General features: G+C 38.7%; 1 protein-coding gene across 6 annotated transcripts in view; it reads right to left on the bottom strand.

Annotated features, from left to right (window-relative positions):
• The window catches only part of LOC133844691 (nephrin), a 75922-nt gene that overhangs the window by 25744 nt on the left and 27533 nt on the right, over positions 1-22645 (bottom strand). For all 6 annotated transcript variants that reach the window (XM_062278784.1, XM_062278781.1, XM_062278779.1 and 3 more), the window contains one exon: positions 2562-2694. In XM_062278784.1, the coding sequence (XP_062134768.1) occupies positions 2562-2694 (133 nt within the window). The remainder of the gene's footprint in view (positions 1-2561; positions 2695-22645) is intronic.

Consider the following 22645-nt stretch of genomic DNA (forward strand, 5'->3'; position numbering starts at 1 on the left):
GGTTTTCTGTTGCGTACACAGCGCAAATGGTTTACTAACCATTTTTGGCATACAAAAACTCACGGCTTCCGCAGTATTGTTTCAGATTGTGCCATGGCAACCCTCGAAAAGCAACTGAGTTATTAAACTTGCTGCCACTCTCGGCACTGTGCTGGTGCTGATGCTGTTGCTCTTTGACAGCTTGCCAGTGCTTGTCTGTGTTTTATTGCATTTCAATTTTGATTTGCAGACATATTGTGCTGTGTGTGTTATGTAATACGCAGCATGTGATGGTATAATGAGGCAGCAACTCGGCAGCTCGCAGCGCGCAACTCGGCAGCTCACATGTCAGTCGGTAATAAAAATCGCACTCGAATCCATCGATGCTAAATTGAAATGCCAGCTGCGGACAGCCAACTTCAAGCTGACTCAATGATGCGCATTCGCTGGGAGTAAATTAAATTTTCAGCATTTGGCCAGGTCCGGCAAAAAAAGAATATATAGTAGTATAAAAAGTGGGAATAGGAATGGCATTGGGAAAAGGCAAGTTTTGTGTTTTATGATTAATTTACTTGCTGAGTGGTTTTTAATTACAAACAAGAGTTGAAGCGTGGCCTGCAAGTTGGCTTGCCTGAACTGTCGTTACGCAACGCTAATTACTATTTTCGCTCTAGTCATTTGCAAGTCCTTGAAGTGCTGAAGTTCAATTAGTTTCAGCCGCATGTCAATGGCGTTGACTGCCTGCTTGGCAGCCTTAACTAGCAATCAGCTAATCAGCGTCTCCCTTTGAGTCTCGACACATTCACATATATACGTATAGATATATAATATATAGTATACTACATACATATATAGTATTAAGACAGAGAGAGACGACCGCATGTATGCGTCCGAGTCTAACAAATCCAATTAAAGTTTTGCTCCTTTGATGTATGCAGACATATTCGTATCTATAAGAAACAAAACCCAAAAGTCTCTCTGGCAACAACTACAATGCCATAATGTTCGACATGAATAATTGAAAAAGTTTTTCTGCTGTAAATGTAACCTTGAGGTTCCAGGTCGTCCTTCCTCTCTGCATAGCTATGGAGAGCCCCCAAAAAACTTTACTCAATTTAGAAAGAGGCTCGTCTGACTCTCCCCCGACCATCACCTTCTTGATTGCCTGATTGCCACCCAGCCTCTGTGTATAATTTTCTAGTTATGCTAATTTAATGGCTGCAGTTGAGCAGCCCCCCAGAAAACATGCAAAAAATTGCTTAATTAGCAGACATTAAATCAAAATGAAAAAGTGCCATTCCTACCTCCCCCTTCTCACCCATTCCCAAAAAAAAAACAAACACCAAACTGACATGTGCAGATTCCATTTACCCAACCCAGAAATTCCCTCAGCGTTGTCTGCTCAACCAGTTGCTGGGTTTGAGAGGGTTGCGAGAGGGTTGAGTACGTAAAACTTGTCTGTGGTAATCAATTTTGTTTATTTATGGACCTCTACATGTGCAAGTATGTGTGTGTGTGTGTCTGTGGTCGTTGAAATTATTGTGGGATGCTTGGTGGTTCTGCACTTGACACAAAAGCTTAAATTGAAGAAGCAGTACAGAAATGAGGGGAGTGACACTGACATGTTTTGCTGCTGAATCAGAACTGTCAAAAGAAACAAATATTCGATTGATTTGTAATGGGAAAGAAGTTCTATAAGCAGCAATTGTCATATTTCTTTACATAGACTTTCCGTATTCTAATCTTCTGTTCCTTTCGTTCGTTCAGTTTTGATAACACAACTAGGTCATTCGATTTGTTTATTGCACTTTGTTCCCAACATTCTATTTCGTTCCTTGCTCGAAATCGTTGTTAGTTCTCGAACAAAGATCATTTCATACCAGCTTACCAGCTTTGTATTTTGACTTGAAATTTGAAGGGAGCAAAACAAATGTAAATTAAACACTAAATTCCAATTTTCACGTTTAAAGAAAATAATATAAATTACTAAATTAGTTCAACTAGCCATAACTTAATGCAAGACAATTGTCCGCTAAAGAACGACTTTTTAAAAATGGATAGTATGAACAGGAACGGACTAAGGATCAATGGTGAACAGCTGAACAACAGAAAACTAAAGATGAAAATTGAACAATTGAACAGGGATTAGTTAATGATCAAATGGCAATCACATTCGCATATTCGTAAATTATACCAAAAAATACTGAAAATATACCGAAGGCTATATTCATTAAATATACCAAAGAGTACTAAATATACACGATTGTCAGTCAAAGCAGTTTAGCCCCTATTGCAGTAAGCGTAATTTGGCATACAAAAGTATTTCTTTAATAACTTCTACAAATTCTTAGTAATCATTTAAACTATCGTTTTTATCTTTATAACAATCCCCAACTTTATCTTCAAAATTACGCTTGTTATTCGAGTTTTGTCAATTTGTGGGTTATATTTTCTTCCGGCGCAAGTTATAATACTCTTCTACCCTATGGGTAGCTGGCATAAAAACTTTACTGACTAGTTAGTATTTGTTTGTTCGTTCTAATTTCTAATTTCTAATCTTTAAACTACTTTCTCGTACTCACCTATAGATGGGAGTTTTCAGTCCAACCTTGTACCAGATGACCAAAGCAACACGATCCTCATAGATGGGCGGCGTCACATTGCAGGGCAGTCGTCCTAGGGTGCCAATTATGGATTCCGAGAGTACGGGCGGACCTGAAAGCATAAGAATAAAGGAGAGACACAATGATGAGTTGATGTGACAGCAGCAAAAAACAAGAAAAAGTACACAACGAGAAAAAAAAGAGAGAGAGAGAGAGAGAAAAGAACAAATGATGCATAATTAGCGTGGGGCATTAGCACTTTGTTATTGGGGCAGGCCAAAGCCATCACTAGAGCTAAACCCAAAGTGAAAGCCAAAGCTAACGCTTAAGACGGCACCAAGTGGCAAGTGGCAAGTCGCGTCGTGGCAAGTGATGAGGGGTGACTGAGGCACTGAGTGTAGAGAATGAAAAGTGGAAAGGCAAAGAAAAAATGCTGCGATCTTTTACTTAGTGCCACTAATAATGCTATAAATAAAAGACAAAGGCAGCACAGCGGGCGAATGGAAGAAGAAATATATAGAGAGGGGGAGTAGGGGACAGCGTGAGATAAAAGTGATGTAATGGCGGCGACGTCATCGTCGCAGTCGCCGCGTTTACATTAAAGTGAAATTAGCGAGCAAATCCTTTTTTTATGCTAATTTTATCTTATTCTTTTTTTTCCTCTGCTCTGTTTTGTTCTGGGCATGCTTTTAAGGGTTTTTGTTTTTGCCTACATTTGTGGATTTCTTTTCGGGCGCCAGCCAGTTTTTGAGTTATGTTTTTTGGGGTTGGCTTATTTTCCGACTCTTTGCTCTTTACAATTTCCTTTCACTTGGCATTTGCCTGTGTTATTTTTAGCCAGCTCTTAAATTTCGCATCATTAATGCATTTGCCTTTGTCTGGGCTTTGCTTAAAGTGTGAGATTACAATCAAGCTAAGACAACTCATCAACTCTTCAATATTCTTGAGCGATTTTGCTCCATTTTAAAAGTGAATTAAATCTTAAGGACTTTTTGATGCACATCAAATTACAATTATATTCTCAGCTGATTCTCATAATAATAATAACTTTGAAAGTGATCTCATTCCTAATTTTATTTATTTTTTAATTATACATTTCGGCATTTCTTATTTCGCCATCGTTTTTGAACTTTTACATTACTTTCACAACATTTAGAAATGGTTTTCTTTATTTGCGCTCGCACCTAAAAAGTTGTTAGCAGCCCTTTTGGTCACGATTCAGTTTTTTTCCTGTGCATTGTTGTTGCTGGTCCCTCGTCACTTTTTGTATCTTATTTAAATCACTTGTAAACTAATTTGCATTTCTTAGGCTCAACAATTTCGGTCTTGTTGCCCGGGCAAACAAAGTTATTAAAATTTGTAAAGTATTTTTCTTGCATTTGGCAGCCGTCGTTGATTTTGTAATTAAACTCAGCCGAAGAAAAGGCTGTTCGCGGACTTTTGGGGTTACATATAATTTCCTCTTTGAATTGCGCTTTAAAATAGATCACACAAAATATAACTCATACGACAAGTTGTATGCTATGTGCTTTATTTTAATTGAAAAATCAGTCGGAAGAAGTCAGCGCATAATTTATTATGAGCATAAACAGTTATTATGATCTCTTACAATTTTGCATATTAACTAAGCAAAGTCACATGCGGGTTATCTCACAGCACCCACGCATACACACGCACACACGCACACAAACACACATATAATGTATTTGCCGGAAATCGCTTCGCATGATTTTTCGTTGTAGCTCGTGGCTGGCTGACGCCATGTTTCGATTTCTCGCTCATTTCATATGCAAATATGTTCGATTTGCCATTAGGCTTCAGCCTGGCGACCGCAATAATGGATGTCCCGATGATGATGGCACACACACACACACACACACATACACATACTGGAAACATAGAAAGTGCTGAGAGTGGCTGGCGCAATTTACATTATCCTTGCGTTTAGTAAAACGAAATGCCGACATTGGCAAAGCATTTAATTAGAGCAATTAGCTAATTAGAGATTTTCACTCAGCCTCAAACGCAATTTATACGTAAATTGAGCGACGACACCAACAACAAAAATCAATCGACCAATGAGCAGAGAAATTCGATACAATTTTCTGCTTAATCTGCATCAAATATATCAAATATATTCCGAGTGCACTTCAATGGCATTGAATTTCGGTCTGTTTAAATATTCGACTCATTCGTTCGTTCGTTCGTTGGCTCTGAAGTTGTGTTTAAGCTTTAAGCCAGAGCGAAGAGCGCGTCAGACATGCGACTATCGTAAATTTTAAGTAGCTGGCAAGGCAACGTCTCCATTCCGGGGTCTTCAGGAAGTGCAGCTCCAAAAGGATATTCGCATGCGAGTAATAAGCAAGCAGAACAAACTTTATGCACACATCGCGCCAGGAAGGAGATATTCACACACACGCTGACATACAGCTATATCCTTACGTACTCCGATGTCTGCTGTTTATTACACGCACACACTCGTCGTATACATATATAAAGTAAAGTGTGTATAACTGTGTGCTCAGGCAATTTTATGCTGCGAACATGAAGCAATAATATTGGGGCAATAAAAGGAAAACTATAATAGTGAATGTTCTTGAAAATTGCATGCCAATGAATGCAGATGAATCGCCTGTTGGGTGCAAATATTTTGACGATTTAATTGCACTGCATGTGATACACACACACACAAAATATAGTAAGTACAATGGCTACAAATATTCAATTCGGGTTTTCTGATTAATTCTTTCATATGCAAACAGAGCCATTTTGTATTCAAATTTCATTTGAAAAGTGGATAACTGTATACTCTTAGTCAGCAGCTGAACAATGTTGCATGCTATGAATATTGCGCTGGAATTTAATTGGAAAAGAAAACGCAACATATTTTGCAATCAACTCGAATAATAATACAAAAATGTATTTTGTTTGGATAGTTTAATTAAATTTCGATTCTCCCTTCGAGTTTGTTTACTTAAATTCCTAAAAAGGGTCAGTTTTTAAGCTAATTGTGTGCTACACTATGTTTGTTTTTAAGGGGCCTATAAAAATGCAATCAACGTTAATTGCAGAGCGCGACAGCAAAGTGGCCATTAAAAGCGACAACGCGTTGTGTGCTACACTATAAATAGCTAAAGTTTTGGCTTGTCAACATTGGCCCAGACATAACAACAACAGCCGGAGTAACACCAACAATAAAACTCATTACAACTAACATACAGATAGAGCGAGAGAGAGAGAGAGAGGAAGGGCTTAAATACAGAGTAGGCTCATTAGCTGACAGTCTCATACACACATACGCATGCTTAAAATGCATTAAATGTGTGCACATATGTGAATAGATGTGTGTGTGTGTGTGGCTGCAAAAGTTGTCTACGGTGGCAAATTAATGGCACATAAAATTATAACTCAACGCACTTGAAAGCAGCGACTGCGAACGCGACAGGCAAAGGTAGCATAAATACTCGCAGTGCCACATTAGATGATGGCATTCACAGCTGCCAAGCAAAGTCATAAAATAGCAGCGTGTGTGGGAGTTACTTAAAGTGCCACTTGCCACTTGCCACTCGCCGCTGTTGCTGTTGCTTTCATTAATTAAAAGCAATGCCATCTACAGCAGCAGAGCTCAACAATTGGCGTGCGTTGTTTTGACTTTTAGCGCATTTATAGCCAATTATTTTTATTGGCAAGCGATCGAAGGAACACACAACACGCCAAGGTGTGTAAATAAATGAGCTCAAGTATCGATGCATGTGACGTTTTCGTTTTAATTGCCCAGACACAGTCCATTAAACGCAACATTTCATAAATCATTAGAAGCGTTTTCAGCTCTCGTATTGTCATTTTCAATTATACACTCACTTTTTTGTGCATTTTGTTTAATTACTTATAATTGAATTATATTCATTTCACACATCCGACATTCGAATCCTACGAAGCGACCGCAAAACACAGTTGACTTTGTTCTTTGCCGTGACAGCTGCAGTTGTCAATGCAAACAAAAAAATGAACAACTGTGTTAAATGCATTTAATTAAAGTTGCTATTTAAAGTAATTACATTTAATTAAACATTGAAAACAATGCAACAACGTTGACAAATCTTGCATATTTGTATTACAATTTCAACTTTAAAGAGACCAACACAAAAAAAAAGAAGATAGCTGGCAAAAATTATTATGCAAATTTGCTTTCATATTAGTGGCACTGCTCAGTAACAAAGTTGACAGCAGCAGAGAGGAAAAAGCAAGAGAGAAAAAATGAAAAAGTAAAATAGAAAAGCGACTCAGGACGTGGCATGGCAAGTTCAGTTGACAATGGCAACATTTGCCGAATTGACAAAAATGTGCGCAGAAGAAGAGACAGTGAAATGTGGAAGGGAAGGAGACTGAAGTCAAACTCAGAGTCAAAGCAACGGAATTGGCAACAACTGACAATAATAATTTAAATAAAAATCTTGTCAATATTTGGAAAATAAAATAATAACAAGAAGAGTGTAAAAATTGAGAGCAAGAAAAACACAATAAAAATGTTGCTTCAGCTAAATGCAAATCATTTGCATAATTTGCTCGCATCAGAATCATGAGCCATAAAATAAAACACCATGGGATTGTTAACCCCTTAAACAGCTGATATTTATGTCAAAGTCTCTCTCCCAAGGCATTTCTCTAGCATAAAATTCAAATAAGCGTAAATACTGGCAAAATTCTAAATCATATTCAAGTCAAGGGCGTGCTAATTGTTAACGTTCGCGTCTCTCCCGAAGGTGCTATAAAACCATGTCATAAAATCAGAAGTAAAAATGTGAAATAAAAATCAAATAAAAATAAAAATTCGAGTACAATTGAACGTGAAATCAAAGAAAGGACTCCACTCGACTCGACCCGGCTTAAGCACCAAAATTCATCTACAATTAAATTAAATTTAAACTGTCTATCGCCTGGCGGGAGGTCTACAACTATTCATGTGTAAATTCGAACAAAAGGCGGTATCCTGGAACTCTGTGAACATGGCGACAATTACGGTCTACGACGGTCAAGACTTGCTCTTTATTTTTTTCAGCATCCTTGTTTCGCTTTATAGCCATTTGCTTTATGTAAGGCTGCCAAGTGTTGTTCTTGTTGTTGTTGCTGCTGTTCTTGGCTTCGGCCACGGCATAAAAGTAAAGGGGCCGTGCCGCTTCGGCCGAGTTGGTCGCCTTGGCGCACTTTTAATGTGCAATAAACTGTAACGATAATGATTATGCCTTATGTAGGGACATCAGAGCGAGAGCAAGAAGGGGCGGGCTGTGGGCGGGGCTCATGCAGTAGTCAATCGTTGGGTAAGTTGACTTTAATGTGCGCCAAAGTGGCAATTATTGAAAGTGCTTTTCTCGGCCAGGCGGATAACGGAGAACAGAGAAACAAAAATCATTTGCTCAATGTCTGCCTGATTTTGAGCAAATTATTTTTGTATTTAATTTAATTTCGTTGTAATCCACTGAGGTCCTCTCCTCCGCCTCCTCCTCCCATTCCAGTCCTGGAACTGAGTCAGCTGTTGACGTTGCGATTGAATGATTTTAATTACGCAGCAAAAGAAATAAAATTAAAATTTCCAAATTCTTGAAAAAACATATTTACGACGAATATGAATACAGATGTCAGCAGCATAAGCTGCACTAAAAACTTAGTTGGAGACACATTGACTCGAACTGAAGTAGGAAACTACTGCTATTAACCATGGCCCCAAAAGCTCTTAACTGTCAAGTTTTAGTGGCCATTGTGGCTCTGTTACCCTTTCGCATAACATTACGAGTATGTGTATCTATAATGTCAAGTCCATAAGTATCTACTATGCGAGTCGTTTGGCTTTTGCCTGGGCATATTTCCTACATTTTATGTCACCAGCTAAAAAGGCACAATTCGAGTTGCGGAGGAGGAGGCAGGTACGATGAGGAGTATGTAAAAAAAAAGGAACAGACATGCTATATAAACACATATCTTTAATGCACAAATCAAGTCAGTGGAGCGCTTTTTCTATAAACATTTTCCTTTTTATAGATACTTAAAGAGGCAACACAGACTTTTGGGAGAGGCCAGTCTGCATTTCAAGTGGCTTTTATGCGGGCCTCTGATCAACGTCTCGTATTCGGTGTCGCCTCCTTTGGCCATTACCGATGGCTCTTTGTGCTCTGTCCTCTGATTTTGGCCAGCTTCTTTCTAGATTGTTGCATAAAAAAGGGGTGCCAAAAAAGCGTTGTGTGTGTGTGTGTGAGTTTCTGTAACCAGTTCATTGAAGTAATGCTCGTTTTCGTGTCGCTGCTTTTACTTTTATCTGTGAATGGCATCGGATAATGCGTTTGCAGTTGCTGACTCGGCGACGAAATGCGGAGCCAGCGTTTAGTTCAGTCCAAAAGGTAAACCCAAGATAACCCAATGAATTTAATGAGAATGAGGCTGAGACTGAGAATAAAGAAGAGACTGCGAAAGTGTGTGTGAGAATAAAAGGCGTCCGAGAATCTCACGTAAAAATAATTACATAAACGCATTTGCTCTGCCAATTTTTTCGAGCTTTCGCAAAAATTCAAGTGAATTCAAGATTCCAAAGAATCTTTTATTAAAGAGCGCAACACATAAACAAATTAGACCGAAAGTCGCCTTTTATAAGAATGCACAAATTAGACTGTTAAATGAATTTGCTGTGTGAAAAGCCAAAATGCCGAGCAAAAGAAAGGCTCTACCATAAAGAGCACAACAAATCATCACTGAGCATTGTCTCAGCGAGAAAGGGAGAGGGACTTATAAGTAGCATTTTGACTTAATTGCTACGCAAGGAATTTCCAAATGAAAATTTCATCAAAAGTCTTTCGCTTTGTATTATTTCTTATTTTATTTTCACTGATGACTTATTTTTTATCTGTATTTCGTCCAAGCGCTTTGTAATTTTTTTGTTTTATTGTTTAAAATCACTTTTTTTTGTTGGCCCTCTTCTGTGTGCCTTTTTGTTGTCTGCCTTTTGCCTTGCGAATATTTATTGCTCCCTTTTTTGCTGTATACGTAAGTATGTATAGTATTTCGGTCCAAATATATAATATAATTTTTTTTTTTGTTCGCAGTCCATGCTCATTGATGTATTTTCTGGCTGTGCATATAGCCCGAAGCTGTTGTTTGTATATTTTTTGATAGCATTAGAAATTAATGAAATCAGTTTCGCAAAAAAATGAGGGAAAACAGCAAAAAGCAACGCAGGGCATCAAATTGGAAATAAAAATTAGGCCCCAAGGCGTTTGTTTTGTACACACATATCTGCTGTGTATATATTTATTTGTTTGTACATTGATTTTATATTTGCCGAGATTGAAGTGGGCCGCACAGATTTCAACATTTCAAAATTGATCCGACCGAATGCAGTAGCAAATATGGTTTTTAATTAACTGTTGGTTGTCTGCACTTTTATGGTGGCTTTCAATATTGTGAGTGAGTTTTTTTTTCTTGTGCACAAATCAACTGGAATTCCATGCGGCATGCAACTCTTTTGCCAAATAATGCTGTTGGCAAAACGAAACGAAAAAGGTCGACCAGCATATTCATACTATAAAATATGGAATAGCCAAGCGTCGAAAAGGGAGCGCATATATTTTTCATATAAGCATCGTACATCGCATATATAAAAAACAATTTTCTTTGATTTATGCGCTCGTAAAAAACAAATAAAATTTACATGCACATATAAAAGCAGCCTTCGCATACATATAAATGTGGATAATATAATATTTTGCTAGCTAATATATTAAAAATATATGAGAAACAGAATCAGTAGCAGAAGCGGACGGATGTAGACAGAGAGAGATAGAGAGACGGAGACGAGGAGAGAAAACTGCCGCTGGCCTCAAAGTGCGCAGCAAAGTATGCAGCAGGGTTTTTTTTTTATTTCTGCTCAAATAAAATAAAACCAGACCGCAACACATTTCTGCTTGGAATGGGTTAAGAACAGCAAAGAAAGAAAATGCCGGCGAGCAAAGCAAACAAAAACAAACGCACACACACAAGAGCACAACAAAAGCGAAATGTGTGCGTAATGTATAGCAAATATGTGCACTGCACACCCACACACACACACACACATGTACTATATGTACTACTCAGAAATGTATATGCAACTAAGGGGCGGGGGGACGCACATAAATATTTCATTTAGTGTGTGTTGTGCTCCATTTACGATGTGTTACTTCTTCTGACTATAAAACTGAGACGACTTTTTATGTTCGCATGCAACAATTGTTACCACCAATCAGTTAAGTATTTGATTTCTTTCTGATATTCCTGTGCCATGTTAAGTGTCCTTCCATATACTTCCAATGAAGTAAGAGGAACTTATCTCGGGCCATACTATTGAGTATCGTGTTCTGAAATAATGATGAAACATGATACTAAATCATCGGGAAATATGATCTTGTATTGAATTGGTTTATCAAAGCGATTTCGCATTCATTTTCTTAAAACATGATTGGACGGAATCGCTTTTGAGGTTAATTTAAAAAATGATTTATAAGAATTTATTATATACATGAATTATAACTAAATAGATTTATAAAGAGTAAAATATTAAATTTAATAGTTGGAATAGGATAGTTGAGATATTTACTTTATTTTTTTATAAACAGGATTGTAAATAATCGATTGTGATTATTATTTATTATTTATTAAATGCACGTAAGCTGTTTTATAGATAGTTACAAAAGAAAAAGAGTAATTCGTTGTCGTTGGCGAGAAGTCTAAACAGTTGTACTACTCAGTTTAAAGTTGTGAAATTAAGAAGAAATACGTTGCGAAGATGTACAATTAAGCCAGCAGGCTAAAGTCCAAAAGAGCCTCAAAAATGATTTCTATTATTATTTCATTATAGTTTTAATAAATTGTGGCATTATTAAAACCTTTTTTGTTAGGAAACATTATTCCTAACATCTCTCTATTTACTATATGTATTATGTAAAACAATCATATCGAACTCTAATGCTAAACCATCCTGCTGTTTAATTTTGTAAAGAATAGTTTGCTTAGATATCTGACATTCATTCTTTATCAGGAATATTGTAGGTAATTTGTGTATTTTCTAAAGCTAATTTATTAAATTATTAATAAATATTATTCTTAAAGCGAAAAACTACTAATTAATCAATTGTACCCAAACAATTCTGAAGATATTCCACATTGATGTTAATTAATATTTTGAAGCGTTAATCTTAAGAAGAGAAATCGTAACTAAATGCATCGCTAAATCATCTTGGAGTATTACTTATATAATATTTAATAGATCGCTGAGTTATTTTACATTAATTGCCTATAAACATGACTAAAGACCATCTTTATTAATTAATTATATGAAACATTACTCTCAAGAACTATGGTTGTAACTAAATGTGATGCTAAATCATTATGGAGTTATCCTGTAGTATTATCTTGTATTTGAAGGGATTGCATTGCTGGTTTGCATTAATTTTCTATTTACATTCAACTGGCTCATCGAGAGCTGTTCTCGCTATTTTAAGCCCATGTTGATTAGCTGTTAAAACGTGGAAACCGCAAACTCAATTGCTCGACCTGTGCTGTGCCAGTCAAATTAGATGGGCATTAGATTGCCCCCCGAGCAACCGCGATCCATTTATGAGGCTGTCCGGCAAATTAGTCAGCAACATGCACTTGAATACAAACTTGGCTCATCAGCTGTCCGTGATGAATGCCCATCTATGTATCTATCTGTCCGACTGTCCGACTGTATGTTTGTCTATCTGTCTCTCTTTCCGTCTGTCTGTCTACTTGTTGGTGTACGTGCATGGAGCTCAATTACATATGCCCATGGCTATTGGTTGAATGGCTGAGCAGCAAATGCTTGGGATTGGAAAATGTGCTTATAAGCGACGCGTTAACCGCTTTAAGCAGCATGTGTGTGTGTGTGCGTGTATATCTGATGGCCAAGTATTTGTGGCGTGTCGAGTCTAATGCCTGCTGCTAAATGGTTACGCACATGACCTCTTCTTAGTCAGACCGAAACACGGAACTCAATTAAATCGGGACCGTTTGGAGTTGCAATTGCCGCCGACACTTCATAACTTCATATATCGTAGAAATATATTTCCCAGCCGCACGATTACACATAATTTATCTCAACAGCTCGGAGTTTTGCCAGACTTTTGCCCTGCGTTTTTACAATGCAATCCATGGCGCAAGCACTTGGCTCCAATGTTGCCAGGCATTCGAGTCGACTTCCTTGTCATGCCTCCGCACGAACAAATGAAACGCTCTGTCATGTGTCAGTGCAAAAATACAACAAACAATAATAATAGCAACAACGAATGGAGCAACCAAAAACAAAGTGGCAACAACACAGCACAGAACAATCAGTGGGTACATGACGCCAAAGCATCCATCCCCCAACTTTCATTTCCCTCCCCAATCGCAATGCCATTTCCACTTCTCATTCCCTGACTAGCGCTCACAGTCATTGTCATTAATTTAGCTAGCTCTCTGCCCAAAGCAATAGCTTAGGAACGCTCGAGCACCGCTCTGCCCGTCTCTCGAATGCTCTTTTCTCTTCGGTTCTACTCGGCTCTGCACTCTGCTCTTGGCGTCGGAATGAGAGTGCAAAAAACTTGGCAGTTAAACAGCAGCTCCCTAGCCAGCACCAGATATTCAACAGAGCATACAATGGACAATACAAATTAGTGAATTCTATAAAAATATCTACTAAATGTATAAAACACAATTAACATTTTCAATTTCTATAAAAACAAATGTAGATCATTTCTATTGAGGAAGAAAATTCAGATGGTTTTCAATACTTTTAATTAATCAAAAAGAAAACTTGTTGTAAACTGATATTATCAAGCAACATCCAATGTTACAAAATTATTAGAAATAATTCCTAGAAATTAAGCCATTGAACTAAATCAAATATTAGGTGTACTTGTGAATAAATTTAATTTATTTTGAATTCACATTATTGTCTGCAATTTCATAATTAATTAGGTAAAATCAAACAAAAACTGGAAATACTCGTAAAAATAAATCACTTTAATGTAACTGTGAAAAACAAAACTTTGAAGAGCAAAACATTTCAATTAAATTAAATAAACAGTAAAACATTTTATTTAAATATAATTACCACTGTTCTCTGTTTTGTTTTTCACACTCGATTATAATTCGTTTATGTTTTATTATTTCACCTACTCATATAACATTTTACTTTATCAATGAGTTAAAATATTTTGTATAATTCCATGCTGTAGCTTCCCCCCACAAATTATACATTTATTTCACAGGTATTTTAGGTCTTCTCATTGCATTTTATTTCGGTTTAATTGTGATATTTCGACCATTGTGCCTTATGCTGCTAAGCCTCCCAGTCTCCAATGGCCATTGGCATTGCAAGAGGTCTGGCGCAGTGTCTAAATTAAATAATTCCCACAACTGTTACACAGTCTCATGTTGGGACTGGGGGCTGAGCCCCCATCCAAGCTTTGTACTCTATGTTCACTGTGTCTATGTGTGTTGCTTCTAACGGTGTTGGTGTCGGTGTTTGTGTGTGTGTTTCATTTTTGCTTTTTTGGAGCAAACCGGCGGACTGATAAATGAGTCCCTAATATGAGCGCTGTTAATAAAAGTGGCAAATTAAACGTCAACCTCTGCAATTTTGTGCCATTTGTTGGGTCTCCATTGGCTGTTGCTGTTGCTGCTGCTGTTGTTGTTGTTGTTGTTGGGCTGCTTTCTCAACTGTTTATTACTGTTGTCTCGCTTTTTTAATGTCTATTTATTTGTATTTGGCATTCGAATGTGGAATGTGGAAAGCGGAATGTTGAATGCCCAAAGACAACTTTTCCTGCACTCACATTCGCACTATGTCTGTGTCTCATTAGTTGTTTCCCAGTTGTCGGACACGCCTCTCTCTCTCTCTCTTTCTGTGGCACAGACACATGTATGCGGAAGGGCGGCAGATGGGTTTATGTACTGTGGGCGCTGTTCGTAGTCGTCTGTGGTTCTGTTGGTTTATAGTTTGTCGCATGATTTTGCAGTTAAATGCTTACAAAATGTCTGACAGCAGCATCCCAGGCCGAGTTGGGCCGGGTCGAACATGACTTTTGAGTTGTTTTTAATGAGCATGTGTCGAGCATTTTAATAAACAACTCAAAAGGGTTTGCCAGCCGTAATTGGACAACTCGTGTTCCACCCCAAAGGGCGTTAAGTGTTTAATTAAATTTTCCTCGGCAGCGGCAGGTTTTTCTATTCTAGTTGAAACAGGTAATGAAACAATAGAAATGTCACAAATGCATTTAAGCTCAAAATTAATGTTTGTATTATTTAGATAAACTTTTATTTCCACGCAAACAATGCGCACAATGGGGCGTATGAGCAATGTCCGCCTATGCGTATGTGTGTGTGTGTGTGTGAATGTGCGGGCAGCGGGTAAATAACATACAATAAAAGCCAAATCCATTGATTATCGATAATTTAGGCAGTCAGGCGTTTAGCCATTTGGGTCAGCGAGGCAGCTGCTGCTGTGCGTGCGAATAAACAAATGAAAATGGCCGGAAAAGCGGGAAATTCTATTAACGCCGAATTATTAACGTCACACTATTCGTAATTTATACGTTAATTATGCGCCAGCGGGAAAGGCAATAGCAAGAGCAACAGCAACGGGGCGTATACTTGATTTGTGCTTGTGTGTGTGTGTGTTGGCCTATAAACATTGATTATAATGGTTTAGTTGTGGAGAGTGAGAGGATTACATAGCGTGGCAAAGTTTGTGACAAGCGAGCGTAAGCAACAAGCGCAAATGAACTACAAACGTGACATGCGGCAAACTGAATTCAGAGCGCCTCAAGATATGCAATGAAAAGTGTGCAGCGTGCTGCTTAGATAAAAGACTTAAAACTAGGCAAGTAAAAGTAACAGCCTGACATATTACGACTAATGTCGCTTCGCCTTAAGTCGCTCGAGAACTGAGCAAGCAACTCGAGAGTCAACAACGCAGAGAAAGGATAGTGATGGGGATGGAAATGGGACTGCGGATGACTTTCAGTCTACATAGATGCTGTTGCTGGCGTCGCAGCAAACGTAGCAAACGGAGCAACATGCATAACTAAGACTGCAAATGATAAACTTGCAAGACACCGCATTTACACCCACACACATATAAAAGTGAAGGCAGCCTAAGTGGAAAGTATGTCAAGCTCAGTGACACAATAAGTACAGCCTGAGGAGTGGGAGGAAAGGGCTGAACTGGGGCTGGGTTGGGTTAGGTTGGGTTGGGTTGGGGACTTGCCACAGTGCCACGTGCAAATTATAAGCCTGCATGTGTCGCCCACATCATCATCCTGTTTGTGCTATTATCTAAGCTTACGCTCTGTGCGTCTGTGTGTGTATGTGCGTAAGTGTATGCGTGTAGTCCTTTCTTTGGCGTTGCGCATACGCCGCATGTGCCACTAAATGCGTTTATTAATGCTTCTCCTTGGCCTAATTCGCAACACTTGTTCCCCATCACCATCACCATCAGCATCAGCATCCCCAACCCTGCCTCACACTCGTCTACTCTCCGCTGCCATTTACATGCATACATCATTTTGCATACATGATGTATTGTTGGATCTCGAAAGTTATGCCACTGCTTGTGGGGGCGCTTATGGCTTATGATGCTGCCTCTGGCTGCTTCTTCTGTTTGTGTGTTTGCCTGAATGTCAGTGCAGAAAAACAAAAGCAATGAGCGACAGCTACGGCAATGGCAACAACAGAAGCGTAACAATGATAATAAAGGCGACAGGCAGATGGCCTTGTTGCCTTTGCCTTTGCTGTTGCTGTTGCCGTTGCCAGGTAGCCAGGCACAAGGCAAGAGGTGAACCGACCTATAATAAAGACAAATGCGCACAAACTTGCACAGGACATATAATTAACACAAGATGCGTGGCGTGGGCAGCAGCGAACAGGCAGCAGGATGAGCAGCAGGCAATTTCTGACAACTACAATGAAGGTGTCACAGTCTTAAGAGAACTACTCTACTATACACCTGGGCATTGTTTTTCAAGCACAAAAGCCAGAGAGAACTGAGTGGAAATAAAAAAATTAAAGAAAGAAAGAAAGAAAGATTTCACGTAGTTATTTTTATTTAATTCTGGTTTAAATATCCACTTTGCATGTTTAATTAATCTCAATTTCCCACCTTCCCCCACCTCCACATTTCTTGTCCGCTGCTTTTGGGATCATCATTCAACCATTGTCATTATAGACTTTTAGACATTGTTGTGCTGCAAAGTCCGCTTGTTGCTGATGGGATACAATATAAATCGCTGCACCAAATCACGACTCTCGTTCGTCACGTCACAGCGGCATAACATTAATCAAATTTGCGACCTAAAAATGCTCAAGTCGAGTTTCATTTTTGTAGCGCAGAGCGCAGACAATCAAAAAAACTTTGCCTCCCCTTGTACCCCTCACGATTCTCTCCACAAACGCCCCCGCACACACGTACTCGTAGTGTTCTGCAGATAAGACCATTTAGCAACGTTGTCATTTCTCTTGTTTCGTAACGTTGATTTCATTTTATTGTTACTGTCTCTGCCCACTCCCCTCTCTGCCTCTCTGCTCGCCACCCGTTCGAACTTACAACTTGCCCCAACCTCGAGGCTGGCTGGATGGCTGGCGCACGCCTGTCATAAATCTTGTTTTGAATGTCCTGCCAGCGTTGATAGCGCCCGGAGTCGAAGTCAGTCGAGTCAGTCGAGTCATCGATTCAGCATATAGCCATGGCAACACATTAAATTAGTACACTTGATCGAGCAAAAAATATTTATGGCAAGCGGCCCGTCGAGCCGAACCAAAAACCATCCGACGAACCAGCTTCAACGGGTCCTTTTCAAGGACACGTCGCCAGTGAAGCGTTAACCGGCATGAGTGAAGCCAAGAGTGAGCTAGGGTGAGACGGAGGGAAAACTGTTTCTATAGGCAGCGCATTGTACCGGTTATAAATCTCGAACGCAAATTGACTGTGCAACGTTGCGACGCCTTTGAAGTGGACGGGAAACAGGCCAAACGCCATTTTGTTTGGATGGGGGAAACGAAACATTTCAGGATCGGATTGTTGCCGGTTTGTCTGGCATCATCAGGCGAGATACGAGAATTTGATTGGCATTTTATATTTGTTTGCTGTTTGACTGCCGGTTTGACTTATGTTTCATTAATTTGTTTCGCTTTTTTATTGGGGTTAACAATAAGGCAAAACGACGCTGCCCAAGACAAGCATTAGTCAACAAGCAATAAAAATGTGAAATGAAAATACAAAACAACTTCTTAAATACTGCTACGCAAATAAATTGTACGATAATAAAGTAAAGTTAAAGCATACGAAATGTGATACGAGAATAAACTTTTTGCTAATGACTCAAATCAATGCAATTAAAATTGAACTTTTTGTGTAAATTGATATTGAATTAATAAACTTTCAACTTCAAACAGATTTTTAATTGAATGTAATTTGCGCAGAATGCCATTGAACACATTTATCAGTGAAATTGAAGATGAAGAAACGGTCGACAGCTGGCCATGAATGTTTGCAGAAAATTACGAAGTATTCATATTCACACACTCTCGAGTAGTATTCGTGTTTTTATTTGTATTCGCACTCTCACATACATATGTGAGTATTATCATTTAATGATTTTTAAGTTGAATTATTCTCTCGTGTGTGTGTGTTTAAACTCTACGCACGACATGATGCACTTCATAAATCCATTTGATGATTTCGATGGATTTTTTGGTTTTATTTTATTTTGCATTCAAGCGACAGATGGCAGCGTCTGTGGGTGGATGGCATCGGTACTACTGTGCATATTTAAATAGAGGAGGAGGAGGAGGAGAGGCAAATGAATGAGAAACTTGCACTGGATTCCGGTGCCTGAACTGTGCGTTGCTTGTCATATGCAAACGAAATTAAAATGCACTACAACAACAGCGCCAAGGGAGGCGGTGGCAGCAGTAACAGAAAAAGTGCGCATGAATGCATAAATAAGTGGACGACATCGAGAGACAAAGATGGAAGATGGGGGTGCTGGGTTATGTTCAGGTGGAAGAGAGGGGCATGCATACTTCATTGAATGGCACTCGAAAGTATGCAACTTCAACATCAGCCAACGCTCAGCAAATTTATATCTACCCACCTCGACTACTACTTAGAGAGAGAAGGGAGAAAGTGCTGCGTTTAAGTGTGTCACTGGGCAGACAGAATAGCACTAAACCGATATTAAATACTGAAGTAATTCATGAACAGAAGCAAAATATGCACCTTCAATATGTAAGTTTGTGTATGCAAACCATTCTCTGATTTACCCTTTGCTTCTTCTTCTTCTTCTTCTTTTATCATTTTTGTTGCAATAAACTTGCACAAATAAAGCACTATGCATTTAAAAACTGTACAGCAACCTGCACTTTTATACATGCACTAAAAATAGGTCAAACACTTTACAGCTCATATGGATCCCATGCCAGGCACGTACTTACATACATCTGTATGTGCATGCAGAGACTCGAGAAGGGTGGAAGTCGGCAAAGATGGCGGCGGGCGTTAGTAAAAGCTGCTCATGAGACAGCCAAAGTAAAGTGCACACACACGACAATGCGTATACGTCACGTTGTGCCGGCAACCTAATGCAATCGGGCTGCGAGTAGCGCTGCTGCAGTTTGTCATGTGTCACAGCTTCATTGAATTAACATACGCACTTCTTCTTCTTCTCTTTCTTATTTTCTTTTCACTCTTCATCCTGTGCGAGTTGCTGCCAAAGTGCGGGCTTCGAAAATTATAAAACTAATGCAATTTAATGCGATTTCACAAATTCTTGCTTAACTTTCTTAGGTCATGAAAACAAGAAAGTTTCCAAAATTCGTGACTTAATGTTGAAAATATAAAAACATAAATTTTAAAATAGTTTTTAACATCAATTAAGATTAAAATGCTGTGTTGAATTTTTGCTAAAATTATGCGCTTCTATTGATAAAATAAATTCTATATTACATCAAAGAGCATTTAGTACGTAAATTTCTATTTGCATAAATAATATTTTATTTAAAGAAAAGTAATTCAAATAAAGCATTAAATATGCATTATTCTATTTATCTGACGACAGAAAATATTGCTGAAAATTATATATTAAATATACATTTATATATTCGCTTAAAGAAATTCCAACAACTATTAAATATTTGCTGCTTGCTTAATAATAAAGCCAACTCATTCAGAAAGCAAAGAAAACAGTTGTGTGGGTTATCCGGAAACATCTTTTGTTGTCAATAAATTAGCATTTCTTTTGTGGCTTCACTCTCGCGCCGTTGACTCAGCAGAAAGTTCCCGGCCAGGTCAACCTTTGTGTGCAGCTACTGCCCTTGTATGTAGTCGTAAATGTATTTATATTGATTTTGTCAAACAAACACATAGCACACTCGCATAACATATGCCCTTGGCAGGCAGTTTGGCTGCCAAATTGAAAACTACACGCCCACAAAATAAATTTGTGAAAGACCAGAGCCGAAAAAAAGAAATTCTAGTGTAAGCCCTGACAGTGACCAACAACAGTCTCTGCAAACGGAGAAGTGCAGTGCAGTTAGGTTTTTGTAGAGCTGCACACAAAACGCCCGTCGGGTTATTTGTTGAGTTTTGCAAAATTTATGCTTGGCAGCAAGTCAAACGCTCTCTCAAAAGAATCTCTCTTGGAGGCTTCTCTCCATATGGAGGCTGTCGAGCGCAATTCCCATATAAATTTAATACGCCAACAGGCAAAAGAAATAAGTGTGTCCTACTCCCAGTGACTTTGACTCTGATGCTGATGTGGATGTTGATGTTGAGTTAATGCCAGGCAGCATAAAAATTGCATTAAGTGCAACGAGAATTATGCAAGCGGCAAGCGGCAGCAGCAACGGACATTGCATAGCAATCTCAATCTATTTTATGCCCAGCGGCTGTGTGTGTGTTTGTGCAAAGCAGAGCAAGGAGCAAGTAACTGGGCAGGTTTTCCATGTGGGCGCTACAAAATAAGCTAATTTTACACATGATAGGCCTGAATGGTTACGTTGGGGTTTCTCTGCTTGCTTGTTTGTTTGCTCCTGCTGCGAAATGAGGTTACGGCTGCATTTCACACGCCAATGAACTGAGCTGAGTGAGTGCTTGATAAGGATTCATAATGTACATACACACAGTCAAACATAATGGCAGTTAATCAGTGCACAAAATATATATATGTATGTATATAGAATGAATTGAATGTATTACTTTGCCTACTTCGAGGCATTTACATTTAAATCGCTGAGCTGCCACTTTTAACCTTAATGCAAAGCTAATACGGGTTGCCCATTGGAAAAGGACTCTTCACAAAGAGAGGGGAACGAACGTTCAACAAGCGACACACTTGAAGTTGGGACTCTGTTTCGAGCTTGGGGCTTGACCATTTCCGGCGTCCTGGCCTTTCGCCTGACATTTATATATATAATTTTAGCAAAAATGATTTCTTCAAGCGTTTTTCTTGAGTAGACCTTTGGGTAAAGTTAATGGACTAGAAATTGCCAGCACAACAGAGAGCGAGAGCCCCGGGTTCGTTTGGCAAAAAGGATAAACCATTGCAACAGTGAATAATGCGCATAATAAAGTGTCCAAAACATTTGTTTTTTTTTCTTCTCGTTTTATTTTTTGTTTTCATTCTCCACTTTTGCCCGCTTTTTTGGCCGAACTTTTCGATGCGGGCTTGTCCAAGTTCCAAATTGCTTTAAATTTGTTGTAATGGTGCTTTAAGTAGTTTTCTTTTGGGGTTTTCTGCCGTGTGATTTATGACAGGCGTGGCGCCTCCGGATAGAGCTGGCGTCTACCATAAACCGTCGCATTCTGACGTGCAACATATTTTTTTTGCCATTTGGAATAATATGTGTCAATAAATTGAAGCGAATCAATGGGACACTTTCCAATAATATTAGAAAATCGGCAGTTTAAAAAGGGTCTGTAAAGTTCGATAGAACTTAAAGTTAAAGTTTCGTATTTTATTTGTGAATTAGTTTAAATAGTTTATAATATTTGTTAAGCTTAAGTTATGATTCATAACACGCTTTTTTAATGGTATCTATCTTTTAATGCATAATGGAATAAATTGAAGCGAATCGATGATATATTAGAAAATCGGCTGTTTAAAAAGGGTCTTCAAAGCTCGATAGAACTTAAAGTAAAAGTTTCGTATTGGATTTGTGAATGTGAATTGGTTAATCTTCGTTAAGCTTAAGTTATGATTCATAACACGCTTCATTGCAGGTATATTTTAATCCCTGCAAAATGTTAAAAGAGTTCAATACTACGTTCATTTGTTGGTGACATTTTGCCGAGCTCGTCGTTTGCATTTCGATCTGACCTCCTCGGGCCATTAGCAAATATTAACACACATGAAAAGCCGGGCAACACAAAAAAAAAAGAGAAAACGAGGGAAAGCAAACAGTGAACCCACATGCTGATAGACAAACCAATCTGAGCGACGCAGTCGACTGTCTAGTCAACTTCCGCTATAGAAATTAAATGCGCACCACGCACATGTGTGACCCATGTTATTATTATTGTTGTTGTTGCTGTTGTTGTCGTTGTTGTTGCTGCTGTGGATGTTGTTGCTTGTGGTGCTGGTGACTCTCTTGATGTGTTTACTGAAATATAAACACTGTGGTGTTCATGTATGTGTGTGTGTGTGCCGCAAATAAATATTGCATAAAGTCAAATAGGCACATACACAAATACACACACAAATACACGCACATGCTCTCACACACACACATACATATATGGAAGCTCACAAATACCCAGAGCAAACATAAAGCGCTGTTGAGGCAGCGCCGGACAACCAACATCAACATAAAACATAAACAGACGCATTAGCAGCAAATCATTTAAATATACAGAGGCAAAGCGAGGACTTTACCGCAGCCTATTAGCAATCCACACACACACACACACACACACTAGCGCGTACACCCACAACGATCGACTAACTGACTAACTAACGGTATACTATAAAGCTAACGGCAGT

This window comes from Drosophila sulfurigaster, chromosome 3, assembly GCF_023558435.1.
Source record: "Drosophila sulfurigaster albostrigata strain 15112-1811.04 chromosome 3, ASM2355843v2, whole genome shotgun sequence".
Taxonomy (NCBI): Eukaryota; Metazoa; Arthropoda; class Insecta; order Diptera; family Drosophilidae; genus Drosophila; species Drosophila sulfurigaster.